Source organism: Ornithorhynchus anatinus, chromosome 4 (genome assembly GCF_004115215.2).
Source record: "Ornithorhynchus anatinus isolate Pmale09 chromosome 4, mOrnAna1.pri.v4, whole genome shotgun sequence".
Classification (NCBI taxonomy): Eukaryota; Metazoa; Chordata; class Mammalia; order Monotremata; family Ornithorhynchidae; genus Ornithorhynchus; species Ornithorhynchus anatinus.
In genome coordinates this window covers 5,704,353-5,722,681 of record NC_041731.1, presented here as the reverse complement: position 1 = coordinate 5,722,681, position 18,329 = coordinate 5,704,353, and the positions used below count along the sequence as shown (strand labels likewise).

Here is an 18,329-nt window from a genome sequence, read left to right as displayed (position 1 = left end):
CTGAATTCTCTGCATCAGAGCTAAGTGAAGCTGAGCAGGGAGTCTTAAAAGCTGCCAGGTGAATCCTTAAACACCTTCCCTCACTCCACTACTGCTCTCCACCTCGCATCTCTTTGCATCACTAGTTTTATCCCCACAACATTTCCCAACCAGCCTGGGATAGTCTCCCCGGAATCTCCGACTCAGTTTCTCAAGCCTACTGCACTCAAGAGATGTTCTTACGTGTGGGCCTTTCTCTAAAGAGGCATAACTGTGTCCTCAGTTTGTCTTTAACGGCTGCTTGATCTCATCACACTGCTCTTCCCAGGATCCCAAGGTCATACCGAGTCTCCTAAAGACTTGTCATTTTGTCCAAGCAGGCATCAGATTCAATAGCCGAGTAAGACTTCAGCATGTCAGTCATCTTCTTATATCAGGAGAGCCTAAGTAGTGTTAGCCGAAAACCTGCTTCACCAATGTATTCATAGGAAACATACTTACACCCAATCCCTAAACCTGCCATGGGTCCAGGGGACAGAGCATTGATTGTGGAATCAGGAGTCCTGGGTTCTAGTCTTGGTTCTTCCGTAACTGACTAATGTGGGCGAGATTACACAGGTTCGTCACAGAGTGCGGCACCCCCGCCCGCCAAATCTCTTGTTGCATTCCATAAGATCGGAGAGTGGAAGAGAGGGCCACTGGCACCATAATCAATTTCTCTATGCAGGATCTTTGTCCTCAAATCTCAAGACCAAAGACTGTCCATCGTTCCTGATGGGAGACTTAGTCAACTTTTGATCCAAGTTCCCCTACGCACCATCCACCCTCACTTTCTCTCCCCCCAAGCCAAGCACTCTCTCTTCCCCATCTATCAGGTTAAGTCTCTCTTTCTGTCCCTATGACTCCATCTTCTAATTCTGCCTGTCCTCCTACAGATTTTCCGAGTCTTTTACTCTGTTCTGTTTCTCTTTGTCTCCGAGTTTGTTCACGTCTGTCTTTGTCTTTCCACCTCCAACTTCCCGGGTTGAGTATTTGCACATCACTCCGTGCTGCTGTTACGATTGTTGCACTGATTGCCGCTGTTCTCTGCCACCAGTATTTTGTCTTTACCGGGGTGCTGGCCATGGTGACTTGTGCCGTGTTCCTTCGGCTCAACTCTGTGCTGAAGCTGGCGGTGTTACTGATTATGATCGCCATCTACTCCCTGCTCACGGAGACCATTTATGCATCACTCTTTCTTCGCTATGACAACTTTAATCACAATGGAGAGTAAGTGCTAACAGTTGCCTGGAACGAATGTGTGTTAATGAAAGTGATGATGCATTGTGAAGACAATACCTGGGAATTGTAATTTACATTGCACATAAACAGAGACATTTCCTCCCTTCTTGGGATAGGAACAAATTGCCTTGCCGTAAACTCTCTCAGGCTGGGAGGGAGAATTCCAGATGGCCAATGCACTCCCTCATCATCCTTAACCTAGGGAATGTGCAGAAGAGTGAGTCACGGGGCAGGCAGTTAAACCATTCTGGACAACCAGGTCAGAACACTAGAATCAAATAAGATAAGTGAAGGAAGAGGTCAGAAAGAGGAGGGGTAATGGGAGAACAGTTAAAAATGAGTAATGGCATTTGAGGTTCCACAGTCTTGAACTAGTAAACTCCAATAAAGAACTTCATCTGATTATACATTTTCTTCTCGGTGGAAATTCAGTCCTGGACTCTGACCTGGGGTTTGTCAGAAAACCTCTAATCCCATTTTCTATTGTGTAGGCGTGAAAGCATTGCCAAAGGAGAGACAAAGAGAGAGAGGTTGGGGAGGGGGAGAGGGGGAGGGGATGGGGGAAGAGAGAGAAAGAGAGATCAAGAGAGCTTGGTGAAGAGGAGGGAGTTGGACAATAGAGTCTCCTGACTCAAGGGACTTTTAGGTGGTTTATTTATTACTGATTCCTATTTTGCCAGAAGCAATAGTGGATTAATAGAATCAGAGCCCTCCTTGAGCTTTTCAATTCAGCTGTATCACAGATCATCAGACCTTTAGTTCCAGACAGAGAGGACTGTGTCCCATCTGATTATCTTGTATCTACCCTAGCACATAGCACACAGTAAGCCTCCAAGAAATACCACAGTTATCGTGATTATTTTATCTCTCAAGACCCACTCACCCTAGTTGACTGATGGATAATTTCCTTTTAGCCTTATTCAGTATGGAAGCATCCAGTGTCCTTGTGGCAAACCATAATTTCCCCATACCTGGCTACCCCATTTTGAATCCCCAAATTTTTCATGCTCTTTTGTTGGTTAGTAGATGAGGGAAATGTGGTGTTTGGCACCTGTTAAAAGGAACCAGACAGAATGCTGTTGCCTACTGGAAATGTATTTCTAGTAAATCCTTCTACTTCTTCTTGGGGTAATCTTCTGTTTGTGGTCAAGCCTGGTAAATGGCATTCTGTTCCTTCTGAGTGGTACCTGCTGTTCCTGACCGCTATAAATACCCTCAGTGATGTTGTGATTTTAAATATTCCGGGCACATCTAATCTTATAAAGCAGAGACATGTCCTGCCCATCTCAAATCCTGACAGGCTGATACTTCATCACAGTTGGAAATGCATCTTAATAGCTGGGAACATTACAAGCCCTTAAGGGACAGGAACAGGTCAGATTTATTATGCATCCCACAGACAGAAGGATAAAAATCAACCCTGTGGGGACTGTTTTGTTGCTTGGGAGTCTCACATTTGATGGGTTTACACCAACAGCTGAAATTTCCAAAGGTCAGGGACAAGGCCATGATAGATTCTGACCCTATTCCCCCATCCACTAGCAATAATTGACAGAAGGATCAGTAATGCAAACAAATACTCCGAACCTTAATAATCACCACTTTTTACTGCTTTAGAAGCCATAAAATATTAGAAAACTTCCTTTATACAATGTGTCATTATTGCTGTTATTTGTAACTCAGTCCTGAATTTCTCTATTCCAGGAAAGATTTCCTGGGGACCAAAGAAGCATCCCTGCTCCTGATGGCGATGTTTCTCCTAGCTGTATTTTACCATGGGCAACAGGTAATCTCAGTTTTTATTCCAACCACTGAGTTTTCAGGGGTGGTGTTTCAGGTGTCCTTAATGATTACTTTTAAAGTGTCAACTGACCTGTGAAAAGCATATCTTTGTTGGTCTTTGCTTCACATACTGTGATCTTAATTAGTGATGTATAGTAAAGATCTCAATTAAAACCTGCTTATGAAAACATACTTGATAAATCTTAATTGCAGCCATAAAGGAAGTTTTCCAAGCATAAAAATGTATCTTTCCCCTTCCTGGTTAGTTATGGGGATTATTCAATTTTTGCTATAGGTTAAACTCTGGGATACTATAAAATAATCAGATCAGACACCACCCCTGCCCAAACAGGGTCCAATCTAAGAGAGAGAGAGCAGGCAGTTTAGCCCCATTTTACGGGTAAGGAAACTGAGGCCCAGAGAGATTTTAGTGACTTGTTCAAAGTCACACAGCGGGCCTTTGGCAGAGCTGGGATTAAAGCCTAGGTCTCCTAGTCCCATGTTTCTTCCACTAAGCCATATTGCCTCTCTCTCCTTAAAATAGAATTTTTGCCTGACATGGGAGAAGCGATATTCAGGGAAAGACAAAGTAAGAGGTCAAGTAATAGCCATTTGTCATCCGTGTAACCTTGGGCAAGTCATTTAATGGCTCTGTGCCTCAGTTTCCTCACCTGTGAAAATGGGGATTTGATACCTGTTCTCCCTCCTACTTAGAGTGTGAGATCCAAGTTGGAAAAGAATCGTGTCCAACTTGATTATCTTGTATTTGTCTACCCTAGCACCTTGTAGAATACTTGGCATATAGTAAATGTTTAAAAAGACCACAATTGTCATTAATAATAATGATAATTCAGGTAATTCAAGCCACAGAATCCTAATCATTTTTCTACACAGTCCAAATACACAAGATAAATGAGTATGTGCTCCTCCTCTTCCTTGGAGAATTTCGTTTGTGAATAGTAACCAAGTAATTTGGAGATTTGAAGGAATTAGGTAGTCTGACCCACTGATTTTTAAATTTAATCCATTTATTCATCAGTATTTATTGAATACCTTCTAGATGCAGAGCAGTGGGAGAGTTCAGTACAAGTTAAAAACCTGATACCTGATCCCAAGGATATTACAGTCTATTGAAATTTTTCAGGAAATTCCATCTTTTTTGTGGAGTTCACCTGGATTCTCAAACTAACCTAAAATCCAAATTTTCTGAAGCACGCTAGCATTTTTCCAATAAACTGTACTCCCAATTTACTATTCATTTTCTATTGTATTATAAACTCTGGTAGGCACTCTGTACCAAATTGATTTCATTTTTCCAAAATTCTGGCCAGGACTACCTAGCAAATTGAAAAATTGAAGTAAGCATCTTTTTTTATTTAAAGGCAAAACCATTTTGGTCTCCCTTGTTGGTTATTTCAGGAAAAGGGTTTTTTTTTTGCCTAAATTATCTCGATCATTTTCTCAGCTCTCCATTTTCCATCCATGGAATTTTCAATCCTACTTTTGCCAGACTCTTCCGCCTCCCTGTTTCCATAGCAATTTCTGTATTTTGCCATTGGACTTCCTCTGTAGCACTGGCCCCTCACTGCCTGTATCACTGTCCAACATTAGACCTGAAAGATATCGGATGGCATCAACATGGCATCGGATGGCATCGACATGGCACCATCACTAGATCCATTCCAAATGTTCACGAATGATAAAGCCAAAGAATCGCAAAGTGGCCCTCACACCATCCAGATGGCTGAAAATCAAACTCCCAGAGAATGAGCAAAAGCCCACATCTGTTTAGTAAATACAACCAACAAGTTGGCTCACTGAAAGATATTATCCAGTTAGGCAGTGGGCTCTGCTTAAAAAAACCCCCACCAATCCTCTATGACTCAACAGCCTAAACTGTCCAGATTTACAATCGATCAGACGTAATCACTGAGCATCTACTGGGTGTCAAGCCTGGGTTTCATCTACTGTGGGACAATAGTGCCCTTTCCTTTAGGAGCCTTTGGTTCACCACAACTCTGACAGCTGGACTGTCAAGTTCACCCAGACCTGAAAGTTTCCTATCAGAACTGAAAACACCCAAAATGGTGGCTTCCTAGACTGTTTGCTCTCTGAAGCCCACCCTCTCCCAGGGCTTATCAACCTGCTAAAATCAGGTAATCAGGTTGGACATGGTCCTTGTCCCACATGGGATTCGCATATACTCTACTATCCCAAGCGCTTAGTACAGTTCTCTAAATACAATAAGCCCTCAACAGATACCATTGATTGATTGGCTCCAGGCTGTATAATTATTAATGGATCATTCCCAATCAATAAGTGGTAATTACTGAGTACATACTGTGTGTAGAGCACTGAATTAAGCACGTCAGAGAGTACGATCTGGTCAGTATTCATGATCCCCGCCTTCTGATAATTCATTCATTCATTCAATAGTATTTATTGAGCGCTTACTATGTGCAGAGCACTGTACTAAGCGCTTGGAATCTACAAATCGGTAACAGATAGAGACAGTCCCTGCCCTTTGATGGGCTTACAGTCTAATGGGGGGAGACGGGACAGACAAGAACAATAGCAATAAATAGAATCAAGTTTATGGCCAGGGAATCTCAAACATTGCTATTACTTTTCACTTATGAGAAATAAGAGTCCCAGAACTGACTTTCTCCATGGCACAAAGTAGGATGGACATGGACCTGGGGCTTGCCCATTGAACCACACTAACTCTCAACTCAAAAACTCATTTAACAAAGTGCTCAGTGGGTAGAGGAGGATTGTTCATTTAGGATTTAGTGGATTAGGACTATGCAGATTAGGATTTGAATGATCAACTCCTTGAGGGGAGAAAATGTATCATGTTACTGCTGTATTCCCCCAAGTGCTTAATAAAGGGCTTAGCACTCTGTAAGCACTCTGTAAGTGCCACTGTGTCAATATGGTGCTGTACCACATTGGTGCCAAATGTGGATTTGTAAAATAATTTGCCATATAGTTGTTGACCCGGAGGACTATACTGATCACGACAATTACATTTTACATGAAATAGAGTGAAAAATCTCCCGAAACCTTTTCCAAAGAGAAATCTCAACAGCTTACCTTCCATTTTACTTTTTCTTTCTATTTAAGTCGAATCGATCAAAATTTATCAGGGAAAATACATGAAAAATCTTTGTACACTGAACACTAGAGAGGCAGCCCTGAATTTAGAATAAGGGCCCATTTTTAATACAGTCTCATTTTGGTTTGAGCCCATCTTGGCAGAAACATGACAATAGAAAAACAAAAATGATTTCCTTGAAAATTCCATTCTCTCTGTTAATAATGCTTTCCTCTCAGAGGTTCTGTGAAAAAAAAAATGATGGTGTTCAGCCCATATTTCTCTCTCTTCCATAAAATACTCCATAAAGCCCCCCACGATACAGAGTAAATGTCAGATGCTAATCTAAAACCTATCTGGTGATATTAATGTTGCTCAGTGTTAAAAATATCATTATTACAATATTAGAAAGTTTTCTAAGTCAATCATAATTTTTCAAAACAAAAATGGACTAAGCCCTAATATATTAAAGTGGTTCTGCGTGGCTCATTGGAAAGAGCACGGGCTTTGGAGTAAGGGCTCATGAGTTCGAATGCCAGCTCTGCCACTTTCATTCATTCAATAGTATTTATTGAGCGCTTACTATGTGCAGAGCACTGTACTAAGCACTTGGGATGAACAAGTCGGCAACAGATAGAGACAGTCCCTGCCGTTTGACGGGCTTACGGTCTAATCGGGGGAGACGGACAGACGAGAACGATGGCGATAAACAGCGTCGAGGGGAAGAACATCTCGTAAAAACAATGGCGACTAAATAGAATCGAGGCGATGTACAATTCATTAACAAAATAAATAGGGTAACGAAAATATATACAGTTGAGCGGACGAGTACAGTGCTGTGGGGATGGGAAGGGAGAGGTGGAGGAGCAGAGGGAAAAGGGGAAAATGAGGCTTTAGCTGCGGAGAGGTAAAGGGGGGATGGCAGAGGGAGTAGAGGGGGAAGAGGAGCTCAGTCTGGGAACGCCTCTTGGAGGAGGTGATTTTTAAGTAGGGTTTTGAAGAGGGAAAGAGAATCAGTTTGGCGGAGGTGAGGAGGGAGGGCGTTCCGGGACCGCGGGAGGACGTGACCCAGGGGACAGCTGCCACTTGTCAGCTGTGTGACTGTGGGCAAGTCACTTAACTTCTCTGTGCCTCAGTTCCCTCATCTGTAAAATGGGGATTAAGACTGTGTAAGACTGTGGGACAACCTGATTCCCCTGTGTCTACCCCAGCGCTTAGAACAGTGCTCGGCACATAGTAAGCGCTTAACAAATACCAACATTATTATTATTATTATTCTGCCCCTCGCTTATTCTGGATGGTACTGTTTCCAGCTGGTCTTTCCCCTGCCCAGTTGCAGACAGCAACAGAAGTCTTTTTGCTTAGTATTTTTTAAATGTCCAGTTTCTCCTGGCCTCAGCACTAGCCACCAAGAGCCATGACTAAAATATTGTGCCCATGTTCACAGGGAACTGTGGGGAGCAGGGGAAAAGTTCTAGAGCAATGGTGGGGGCCAGGAGACTCCCCAGAGGGTCACTTTTTAGGTCCTGCAGATTTTCATCTGACATCACATTGTGCAGCCTGTATCTCACATATATTTTAACAAACATCTGCTAGTTTTGCCCAGCGTGGCTCAGTGGAAAGAGCACGGGCTTTGGAGTCAGAGGTCATGGGTTCGAATCCCAGCTCTGCCACTTGTCAGCTGTGTGAATGTGGGTAAGTCACTTCACTTCTCGGTGCCTCAGTTAGCTCATCTGTAAAATGGGGATTAAGACTGTGAGCCCCACGTGGGACAACCTGGTTCCCCTGTGTCTACCCCAGCGCTTAGAACAGTGCTTGGCACATAGTAAGCGCTTAACAAATGCCAACATCTCTATGATTTCCTACTACAACCCAGACTGCACACCTGGCTCCTCTAATACCAACCTGATCACTGTACCTTAATCTTTCCTATCTGTACCCTCACCCATGTCCTGCCTCTGGCCTGGAACTCCCCCCACATTAATATCTCATGGGTGATCACTCTCCCCAACCCGCAAAGCTTTATTAAAAGCACATCTCCTCCAAGAGGCCTTCCCCGACTAAGCCCTCATTCCCTCATCTCCCTTCTGCATCACGCTTTCACTTGGATTTCCTCCCTTTATTCACCCCACCCTCAGCTCCATAACACTTATTTACATAACCACAGGCCATTCATTCATTCAATCGTATTTATAAAAATGTCTGTCTACCCTTCTAGACTGTAAGCTCCTTATGGGAGGGAAAGTCTACCTACTCTGTCATACTGTACTCTCCCAAGTGCTCAGTTCAGTGCTCTGCCCAGAGTAAGTGCTCAGTAAATATAATTAACTGATTGCTAATTCTGTGTTGGCAAGAGGAAGCCTGGATTTTTACAAGAGTCAATGGTGGCTGCCCCGATCTTGCTATTTTCTCATGTGTCTGGATCCTACTGTACTCTCACATGCACGTAACACAATGCTTTCTACTCAGAAGGTGCTCTAAAAATATCAGTGATTGACTGACTCGGTGATTTATGTGGAAATGAGACTTGGTCTGCCGTGGTTGGATTTAATCCCACCTCTCATCCTTAAACATCAATGGGTTTTCCAGCATGATTATTATATAGCTGATACTAAGTCCCTAGCACTGTAGATGACAGATATATAGGTAGACTTCTAGGGACTCGTACATCTATTTTGTAGAAATGGAAAAATCAGACCGTGTTTTCTTGGGGATAGAGCTGATATAATGCCTCAAAGCCAATGATCAGGAATTTCTGCTTGCTGCTTAGCTAACTGCATAGCCACTGGAGGTTTTGGAGCCGTGGAGAAATGTGATATAATGAGTACTTAATTTTCTCTCCTTTAAATGCTTGCAGCTGGAATACACAGCCAGACTTGACTTCCTGTGGCGAGTGCAGGCCAAAGAGGAGATCAATGAAATGAAGGAACTCAGGGAGCACAATGAGAATATGCTCCGTAACATCCTACCCAGCCACGTCGCTCGGCACTTCCTGGAGAAAGACCGAGACAACGAAGTGAGTGTCCATACTGGACCGGGGGCCAAACTTGACCCAGCCAGGCCAGGGTGGCCATAGACTGAATCCAAGCTAAAGTAGAACGGGATTTCAGGAGGGCTCTGAACATGGGGAGAAGTGCGGCCTGGAAGATTTGAGGGCAGGGTGTTCCAGATAGGGACCAGGGCATGAGCAAAGGATCAGAGTGGGAATGTTGGTAAATGAAATATGTCTTACTGCACTGGTTCCCCTCTGATTCATCTTGGCAACAAAGTAGCTTCAGTTTGTCAGCCCCTGAATAGTTGCATTGGCCAGAAGAGCTGTTGCTAATTCCTAGTGATGCTGGAAGTTTGGGGAGGAACTTGGAACAGCTTTTCTGGCCAATGCAACTATTCAGGGGCTGAAAAACTGAAGTTACTTGACTGCTTCTAGGGGGACAGTAGATTGTTGCCAAAGGCAAGATGAACTGTGGTTTTAACCTTTTGCCTAGCCCATTTTTTCTCCTTCCCATTCCTTGTGGGTAGGGATTGCAACTATGAACACTCCAGCATTCCTTCCAAATCCCATTGGTGGTCCCAAATAGCAGAGAATACAAGAGAGGAGAAGTGAAAGTGAGCATGTGGATTATTCATGGGTTGGTTAAATTGACCCTGCTGTGTATCAACCAAAGACCAGAGGGAAAGAAGCAACATATCTTAGTGGACAGAGCATAATACTTTAAATAAAGAGACCCAGGCTAGGAAAAAAGGAAGTTTACATGATCCTCCCTGCCCTCATGATCATCTCCATTTTCCAAACTCATAATCACTGCCACTCCCTCAACCCCCAAGCCTTGAAGCCAGGTATGTTCACGGCTTGGAAATCGGCAGTGCTGCTTTCTACCAAAAAAGCACTGAATGTTGTGGAGACATTTGCATGAGAGTGTTTCTTCATTTCCAAAACTCATTAGAAAATAAATGAATCCACCCAAAAAAAGGGTTATCCTCTTGGGAAAAGCAGATGAGAGAGACAGGGACTTTCAGCGACCAATTCAAGGACACAGATGGATTTAGCGATTGAGAGGGAATTAGATTTATCTCCCTCCTAGTTACCCATCCAAAACACAGATTGTGCGTGGGCTCAGAGGGGGGAAAATTGTGTGTGCTGGCAGGGAAGAGTATTTGTGTATGGGGAAGGTTGTGTTTATGGGGAGACGGGAGATGATTTTTTTGTGTGTGACAGAGTGCGTGTGTGTGTACACACAAGGGAATATGGAAGTGCATACCGTGCAGAGTTGCTAATCTTTTGCCTCTCCAGATTTTCTAGTGACCCAGCCCAAGCATGATGTGAGACCAAGTAGCCCAACTCCATCCCCTTGCCGTTCCTAACCGGCAGTAGAACACTGAAAGATCACTCCACGGGTTTTCATTAGGCTCTAGACGTTTCAGTCATTCATTTCTTCAGGTTGCTTTAATCCTGACTTTCTAGTCACAAACGTGGCCTCCCTATTCCTGAACAGCTCTAAGAAAGGGGATTGGCAACCTCTCATACCCGAAGGAAGGCATGGTGGCCTAGTGCCAAAGCACAAGTCTGGGAGTAAGGAGAACTACATTCTAACCAGTTCTACCCCTGGCCTGCTGTATGTTCTTTGGCCTCTTTGGTCCTCATTGTCCTCATCTGCTAAATGGCGATGAGATAGGACAGGGACTGTGTCTGAGAACATGCAAGATTGTCTTGGATTTACCCAATACTTAGTGCAAAACATGGCACCTACCAAATGTTAATCATCCTGCGGTTACTGTTACCAATGTCCTGTGAGTGGAGAATGAGTCCGAGGTGGTCCCAGACATCAGGGACACAATTCTAGACTCATTTGTAGTCCAGGCAGAAATGAGGCCTTTATTTAGGTGACAAACTGACAGGCCACCTTGTCCACATCCACTCAAAAACACCAAATATCAAGTCTTCAAGAGCAGTGTGAGAAGCAGTGTGCTTTCATGGAAAGATCCTGGGCCTGGGAGTCAAAAGATCTGGGTTCTAATTCCAGCTCCACCATATTCCTGCCGTGTGACCTGAGGCAAGTCACTTCACTTTTACGGGCCTCAGTCTGCTTATCTAGAAAACAGGGATTCAATACCTGTTCTCCCTCGTACCTAACTGTGAGCCCCACGTGGGACGTGGATTGTATCCGATGACCCTGTATTTACCGTGGTGCTTAGTACATTAATTGACAGAGAGTAAGCACTTACCAAATACCACAATTATTAAGAGCAGATGTTGGAAATCCGGGGCATCGGTTCACCATTCAGTAGCTGCAGCGATGCACCCGACACTCTGCCTCTGCTCCTCCGGAAGCCATTTTCCAAGAGGGTTATTGCAGAGGAGAATTTCTGAATGAACAGAGCAGCTGGTGGCCTTTGGAATAATCCTGTAATTCCCAGCAGGCCTCTAAGATCAGTTCCGGAGAGGAATCACCAGGCAAGTTGAAGAATCCTCCCGGGAGGCTGGTTTCCTTCCCCCACATCCCAGAAATCTCTGGGCAGACAGAACCGTGACACGGCCCTGCCCAAATTCAGTTCACAGCTTACCAGCCGCCATCCAAATGTTGTCATTTAGGCAATGATTCAGGACCCCGTGACCACGCAGACACTGGCCCAGACAGCCCAGTTTAAGCAGCAAACGCCAGATTGTGCTGTTTTAGTGCCCAGAACCGGAGAGGGAATCTACTGAATTCTCAGGGAAATGTAGCAGTACTTCATCTAGAATTCTGCTAGTGTGGTGGAATGGAGAGTGGGGCTGTATGAGGCAGCTTTGGGAAGGGACCATGTGATGCTCACAACCCCAGATATCAAAAACACCCTTCCCCTCATCCACCCCAGCTGTGGTTATAAGAACATGCAAGGGTCCTAATCCCGGCTCAGCAGCTTTCCTGCTTTGTGACCTTGAGCAAGACACTAACCTCTCTGGACCTTAGATTTTTCATCTGTAAAAAGAAGATCCCTGCTCTATGTATTAAGTGCCTAATATGTGCCAACCATAAGAAAAGCAGTGTGGTCTAGTGGATAGAGCACAGGCCTGGGAGTAGGAAGAACCTGGGTCTAAAAGCTCCTCCACTTGTTAGGCAAGTCGCTTAACTTCTCTGTGCCTCAGGTCTCTCATCTGTAAAATGGAGATTAAGATTGTGAGCCCCATGTGGGACAGAGACCGTGTCCAACTTGATTAGCTGTATCCACTCCAGCGCTTAGTACAGTGCCTGGCACAAAGTAAACTCTTAAATGCCATTTTGTAAAAAAAAGAAAAAAATCACTAGGGGAACAGTGTGAGCAAGAAGATGGAGGTGGGAGAGCCTAGAGAGAGGGACAGATAGAAGGTTGGCTAAGACATGAGTGGGTGGATTGGTGGATGATGTGACAGAGGAGAACAGGCTATCACAGGTACAGGAAGCAGCATAGCTAAAGCACTAAGTCCTGTTTGGAATAATAATAATAATGGTATTTGTTAAGTGCTTACTGTGTACCAAGCACTGTTCTAAGTGCTAGTATTCAATAGTATTTATTGAGCGCTTACTATGTGCAGAGCACTGTACTAAGCGCTTGGGATGAACAAGTCGGCAACAGATAGAGACAGTCCCTGCCGTTTGACGGGCTTACAGTCTAATCGGTAGATACAGGGTAATCAGTTTATCCTACGTGGGGCTCACACTTTTAATCCCATTTTCCAGATGAGGTAACTGAGACACAGAGAAGTTAAGTGACTTGCCCAAGTGCACACAGCAGACGTGGCGGAGGCGGGACTAGAACCCAGGACCTGCTGACTCCCAGCCCGGGCTCTTGCCGCTAAGCCACGCTACTTTACTGCATTGAAATTTTTTTCTTCCCACCTAGGAACTGTACTCTCAGTCCTACGATGCTGTCGGAGTGATGTTTGCTTCTATCCCGGGATTTGCTGACTTTTACTCTCAGACGGAAATGAATAACCAAGGAGTGGAATGTCTGCGTCTGCTAAATGAAATTATCGCCGACTTTGATGAGGTAACTTTGGAGATTCTGAATCAAATAAAACACACGGTGGGGTCGGGTGTGGGGGTGGGGACTCTTGCTTGGCGGTCAGAAGAGAGGAGATGTGGCTGGCAGTGGAGAGAGTGAGAGTATCTGTGGAAGGTAGAGCAGAAAGTGGAAGACCTCCATGTGTTTGAAGTGATGTGGCTGGGGCCAGTTAACCTTTTGTTGTGGCGTCCTTTTTTTTTTTTTGGTGGAGATGACTGAGGCAGGAAGTGACATCTGGAATAATAATAATAATAACTGTGTTATTTGATAAGTGCTAATTATGTGTCTAACATTCTTCTAAGCACTGCTGTACAAGAAAATAAGGCCAGGCACAGTCCCTGTTACACACAGGGATCACGGTCTGAGTAGGAGGGAGAATGGGTATCGAATCCCTATTTTGCAGGTGGGAAAACTGAGGCACAGACAAGTGAAATGTTTTGCCCAAGGTTTCTCAGCAGGCAATAGCAGAATTGAGATTAGAATCCAGGTGCTCTGACTCCCAGGCCTGTGCTCTATCCACTAGGCCATGCTGCTTTTCAAGAATGGGAGGTACTGTGGTCCAATGCAAAGAGAGAATGGGAATAGGAGGTTCTAATCTAATCCCTGCTCTGCCCCGACCTGCTGTGTGCTCTTCATTAAATTACTTAACCTCTCTGTTCTTCAGGGCCCTCCTCTGAAAATAGTAATAAAATATTTATTCTCTCTCCCTCCTTCTACGATTGTGAGTCCCATGTGGAAGACGGATGTGTCCATTCTGATTGTCTTGTATCAAGTCCATGTGCTTAATAAAAGCCCAGAAAGAAACACATGATTTTCCCAAGAGGCTTTTCTCTAGTATTATGAAAGGAAGAGGAAGAAAAATTGAAAAAGAGAAGTGGAGAGAGGAGAAAGAGGGAGTTTTGAGTAAAATCATTTTAGCTTTTTCAGTCAGTGACTTTTACTGAGCACTAGCTGAATGCTAGGCCCTGTATTAAGTACCTGAAGAGCACAGAAGTAACAAGCTACCTGTTGCCTACCCTCCAGGAGCTTTACAATCTCTGTGTTCTAAAGCACCATGATTTTTCCCCAGGTTGGCAGATGATCCTTTCCGAAGACAGGCTGAAAGCCTACCCTCTTGTCAGCCTCTCTCCATGAATACCATTGATTTTCTCTCTCACCTAATTATTTCCAGACCCCAAAATAACATCACCTTTATTCTCCAGATCAATGAAGACTGCGTAATAATGTAAACAATACAGGGGAATAAATTGTAGAACACGAACCCAGCACCTGGGGAGCAGGAAAACGACAGACAGTCGCATTCCTGGAGAATTCCTCAGCCGAGATCTCTCTTCACCAAGGAGCCTCGAGCTCGCTCATATTAGAGACCTCGGTGCTTATGGTTTAATTAATAAACTGTCTAATTAGGGACCACAGCATGCCTCAGACACTTTCAGCTGTGTAATAGATAGGTTTTCGGTGCCGATGTTAAATGAAATAATACGGTCTCTTGCTGACTGCTAATACACTTCTGGAGTGGAGATGAGTTTGTTTACCTCAACGTGGCTCTGGCCTGTGGCCAGAGCGCTCTGTAGAAAGGAAGCAAGAGAGCATGACAAGCCCAGAGCAGAGTGATCTCTGGGAAGAGCAGAGAGCCAGAGGGACCTATTCAAGAAGGACAGAATTGTCAAAGAATTTGGAAGTTTCCACTAAAACATTTCATGTAAAAAGCCTAAGTGTAAGGTTCATAGGTCAATGCAGGCTAAACCCCAGAACCAGAACCAAACACCAATTGAATAATCATGACCTGGTGAATAGAGCGCAGGCCTGGGAGTCAGAGGACCCAGGTTTCAAACCTGATTCCACCACTTGCAGCTCAGACTCTCCTTACCTTTGTTTCCTTCCTATTTTCTCAGACAGCAGTCCGGGAAGGTGAACTAAAATTGTCTGTAATCTTTCAAGATTTCAGAGGGGGAAAGAAATGGGCTGTCGGGTCATTTCAGTCAAATATCAAGGCGACTTCCTTGAAATAATCTGGTGGTATCTAAATGTTATGTTCATTTATTTGTGCTGGATTGCATTGTATATCACAGACAATGATGCCAGTGCCTTGGGTAAGATAATAATGTTGGTATTAGTTAAGCGCTTACTATGTGCAGAGCACTGTTCTAAGCACTGGGGTAGATGCAGGGTAATCAGGTTGTCCCACGTGAGGCTCACAGTTAATCCCCATTTTACAGATGAGGTCACTGAGGCACAGAGAAGTTAAGTGACTTGCCCACAGTCACACAGCTGATAAGTGGCAGAGCGGGGAATCGAACCCATGACCTCTGCCTCCGAAGCCCACGCTCTTTCCACTGAGCCATGCTTGCAGTGAGCTATGTATGAGTTAACGCTACCAAACACAGAAGGGTTTGTTGCCTTACCCTGACAGGGACCTATGGGCATGATCTCAGAACTATGAATAGAAATACTTCTTATAGAGCTCATGAAACAATATATCATCAGATTACATTTCTCCTACAATATGTCTAGTGCTCTGAGAATAAAGAGAACCTGTCTTTTGATTCTGGGGTACCTGAACAAGTTTGTGAAGTTATCTTTCAAGTGCTTAGTCCTTAGCCCTTCTGAAGAAATTGCTCTATCCCACAGCCTGTTTCTTGTTTGTAATAGGACAATTCTGGGCTAACATGATTGTATTTAATCCATTCCAGTTACTCGGGGAAGACCGATTTCAAGACATTGAAAAGATTAAAACCATTGGCAGCACCTACATGGCTGTATCAGGCTTGTCACCTGATAAACAGGTAAAAACATGGTTTAGAGCCAGAATCGTTCAGAATTGTTGGTTTGAGGCACTTTTCATTGTCTGGTGGTGGTATTGTTTAGGTGCTTGCAAAAAACAAAACAAAAAACAACTGTCAAGCAGACTTGTCTTCCAATGCACTGCCCCTCTCCTTTTGACTTTGTTCAAAAATTAATGTGGATTGTGCCTCTAAACTAACACTCTAATGTCTCTGCTCTAGTCAGTGAACGAGTCTTTACACAAAGCTGAAGCTGAGTCTCGGAAGGCTGAGAGATTCAATTCAATTAGTATAAATTGAATGACTGTTGCATTTTGGAAACAGACTGAGACACCAGAGAGAAAGGGAAATGTGATCTATCCAGCAGGGGTAAAGGCTCCAGGAGGTAGGGCTAAAGAACCACATGCAGCCTTTTTTTTTTTTTTTTTTTTAATACTCCAGAAGATGCAGCCAGTATTCAGGTAATCAAATTGAAAGTAGTAAAGGGGGAGAGGTTGCTTCAAGGGGACAGAAAAAAAAATGTAGAAATCACTGAAGAATATTTATTGAGCATCCCTGGATTGAGTGTGTGTGGAATTCATGATAAAGAACAAACTGGAGGAATTCAACCATCAAAAGCACAAACCAATAGAGCTGAAGAAAAAGCATCAAGTCAGAGAAGTCTTTCCTCTTCAGTTTGCTTTCTATTCTTGTTTAGTTTCCATTTTTCTATTTCTGTATTTCTCAAGTGCCTAGTATAGTACTCTCGGGAAATGCTGCTAGTATTACTATTATTTCACGTGGGCGTCTCTTCTCAGCATCAATATCCCTCTCTTTCATTCTTCCTACTCCTTCATCTTTTTATATCTCTCCTCCTTTGACTAGACAGCTTTTTGTTCCTTTTTCTGATCAATAGAGGCATCGATCAGAAAAAAAAAATTAATTCAGCTGTATTTATTGAGCACTTTCTGCATAAGGAGCAACACACAATAGAAGTACAATTGAAGCAACATGGCCTAGTGGAAAAAAAGCATAGACCTGGAAGTCAGAGGACCTGGGTTCTAATCCTGACTCTGCCATTTGGCTGCTGTGTGATATGGGGAACTCCCAACTTCTCTGTGCTTCAGTTACCTCATCCATAAAATGGGGATTAAGACTATGAGCACCATGTGGGGCATGGACCTTGTCCAACCTGATTAGCTTGTATCTACCCCAGTGCTTGGCACATACTAAACATTGAACAAATACCATAAATTAAAGAAAGTGAAGGGTATAGTCCTTGCCTTCAAGGCTCTTACCATCTAAAATCATATAGGCCTTTGGTAGGTGCTCCAAATTCCTGCCACTATGTTCAAGACTCTGTAGAGATAACCGAGAAAGGTTTTGTGCTTCACTCATGAAACCTTCTAACATCCCCTGTCCTAACTGCTCGACCCTTGAACAAGTAAGGCAACAGCAGACCTTGGCTTTAGGGAGAGCTAGATCATGGAACACTTACACATTCTCCCTATGCTTTTATTGCCATTGGCCAATGTAGAAATCCCAAACTAAATGGGAATAGTCTGAACTTGGAATATCCATGCACGATGGGGAGTCGTAGAGAGATCTGTGTAGAAAAGCTATCCCCTCCCCATTAACCTCTATCTGCTGAGGTAGAAGAGGATCTGAAGAGACTTTATTTCGGGAATTACTGTTCAGAGAAGTCAGCGTGACTTCTATTGGAAAGATGACAGAACTGCAGGTCACGAGACTCAAACTTGAGAACCAGCTCTGCCATACCTGTTGTGTGACTTTGGCTAAGTCACTGGACTTCTTTGGGCCTCCATTTCCTCATCAGTAAAGTGGGTATAAGATACCTGCACTCCCTCCCTCTTAGATTGTAAACCCTAGGTGGGACAGGGACTATATCCAATCTTATAACTTTGTATTTCACTTAATAAATGTCTCATTCATCATTATTTACTTCTGGAGTACATGCTAAGTCCAGTGCAGTGTGAGGAAAGGGCTGTTTCACTGAGAAGCACATGACACAGTTAACATAGTTTGCTTGAATGTGTTGTTTAGCAATGCGAAGACAAGTGGGGTCATTTATGTGCTCTGGCTGACTTCTCTCTTGCCCTGAACGAAAGCATCCAGGAGATCAACAAGCATTCATTTAACAATTTTGAGCTCCGCATTGGTAAGTAAGAGGTGCACTCTCTGGAAAGTGCCCATGGCTGAAGTCAAATGGGCCCCAGGCCCATGAGAGCGCCATCATATGGGCTGTGGTCTTCCCCTACGGGAAAATGTGTAGGTAACACTGTCACCCTTAAGCTCCTCACAGCTGCACTCGCACAGGGCATACTAGGTGCGAGGTTCCAGGTGACACTGGGAGAGGGGGCAGCACAGGTTGCTGGTGTCCCTGCTCG

At 44.0% G+C, this 18,329-nt stretch overlaps 1 protein-coding gene across 1 annotated transcript in view; it reads left to right on the top strand.

Moving 5' to 3' along the window:
* Positions 1 to 18,329, top strand: part of ADCY8 (adenylate cyclase 8) — a 145,332-nt gene that overhangs the window by 125,832 nt on the left and 1,171 nt on the right. The window contains exons 17-22 of the mRNA XM_029062630.1: positions 1,076 to 1,248; positions 2,965 to 3,046; positions 8,997 to 9,155; positions 12,998 to 13,144; positions 15,853 to 15,945; positions 17,986 to 18,100. Of these exons, the coding sequence (XP_028918463.1) occupies positions 1,076 to 1,248; positions 2,965 to 3,046; positions 8,997 to 9,155; positions 12,998 to 13,144; positions 15,853 to 15,945; positions 17,986 to 18,100 (769 nt within the window). The remainder of the gene's footprint in view (positions 1 to 1,075; positions 1,249 to 2,964; positions 3,047 to 8,996; positions 9,156 to 12,997; positions 13,145 to 15,852; positions 15,946 to 17,985; positions 18,101 to 18,329) is intronic.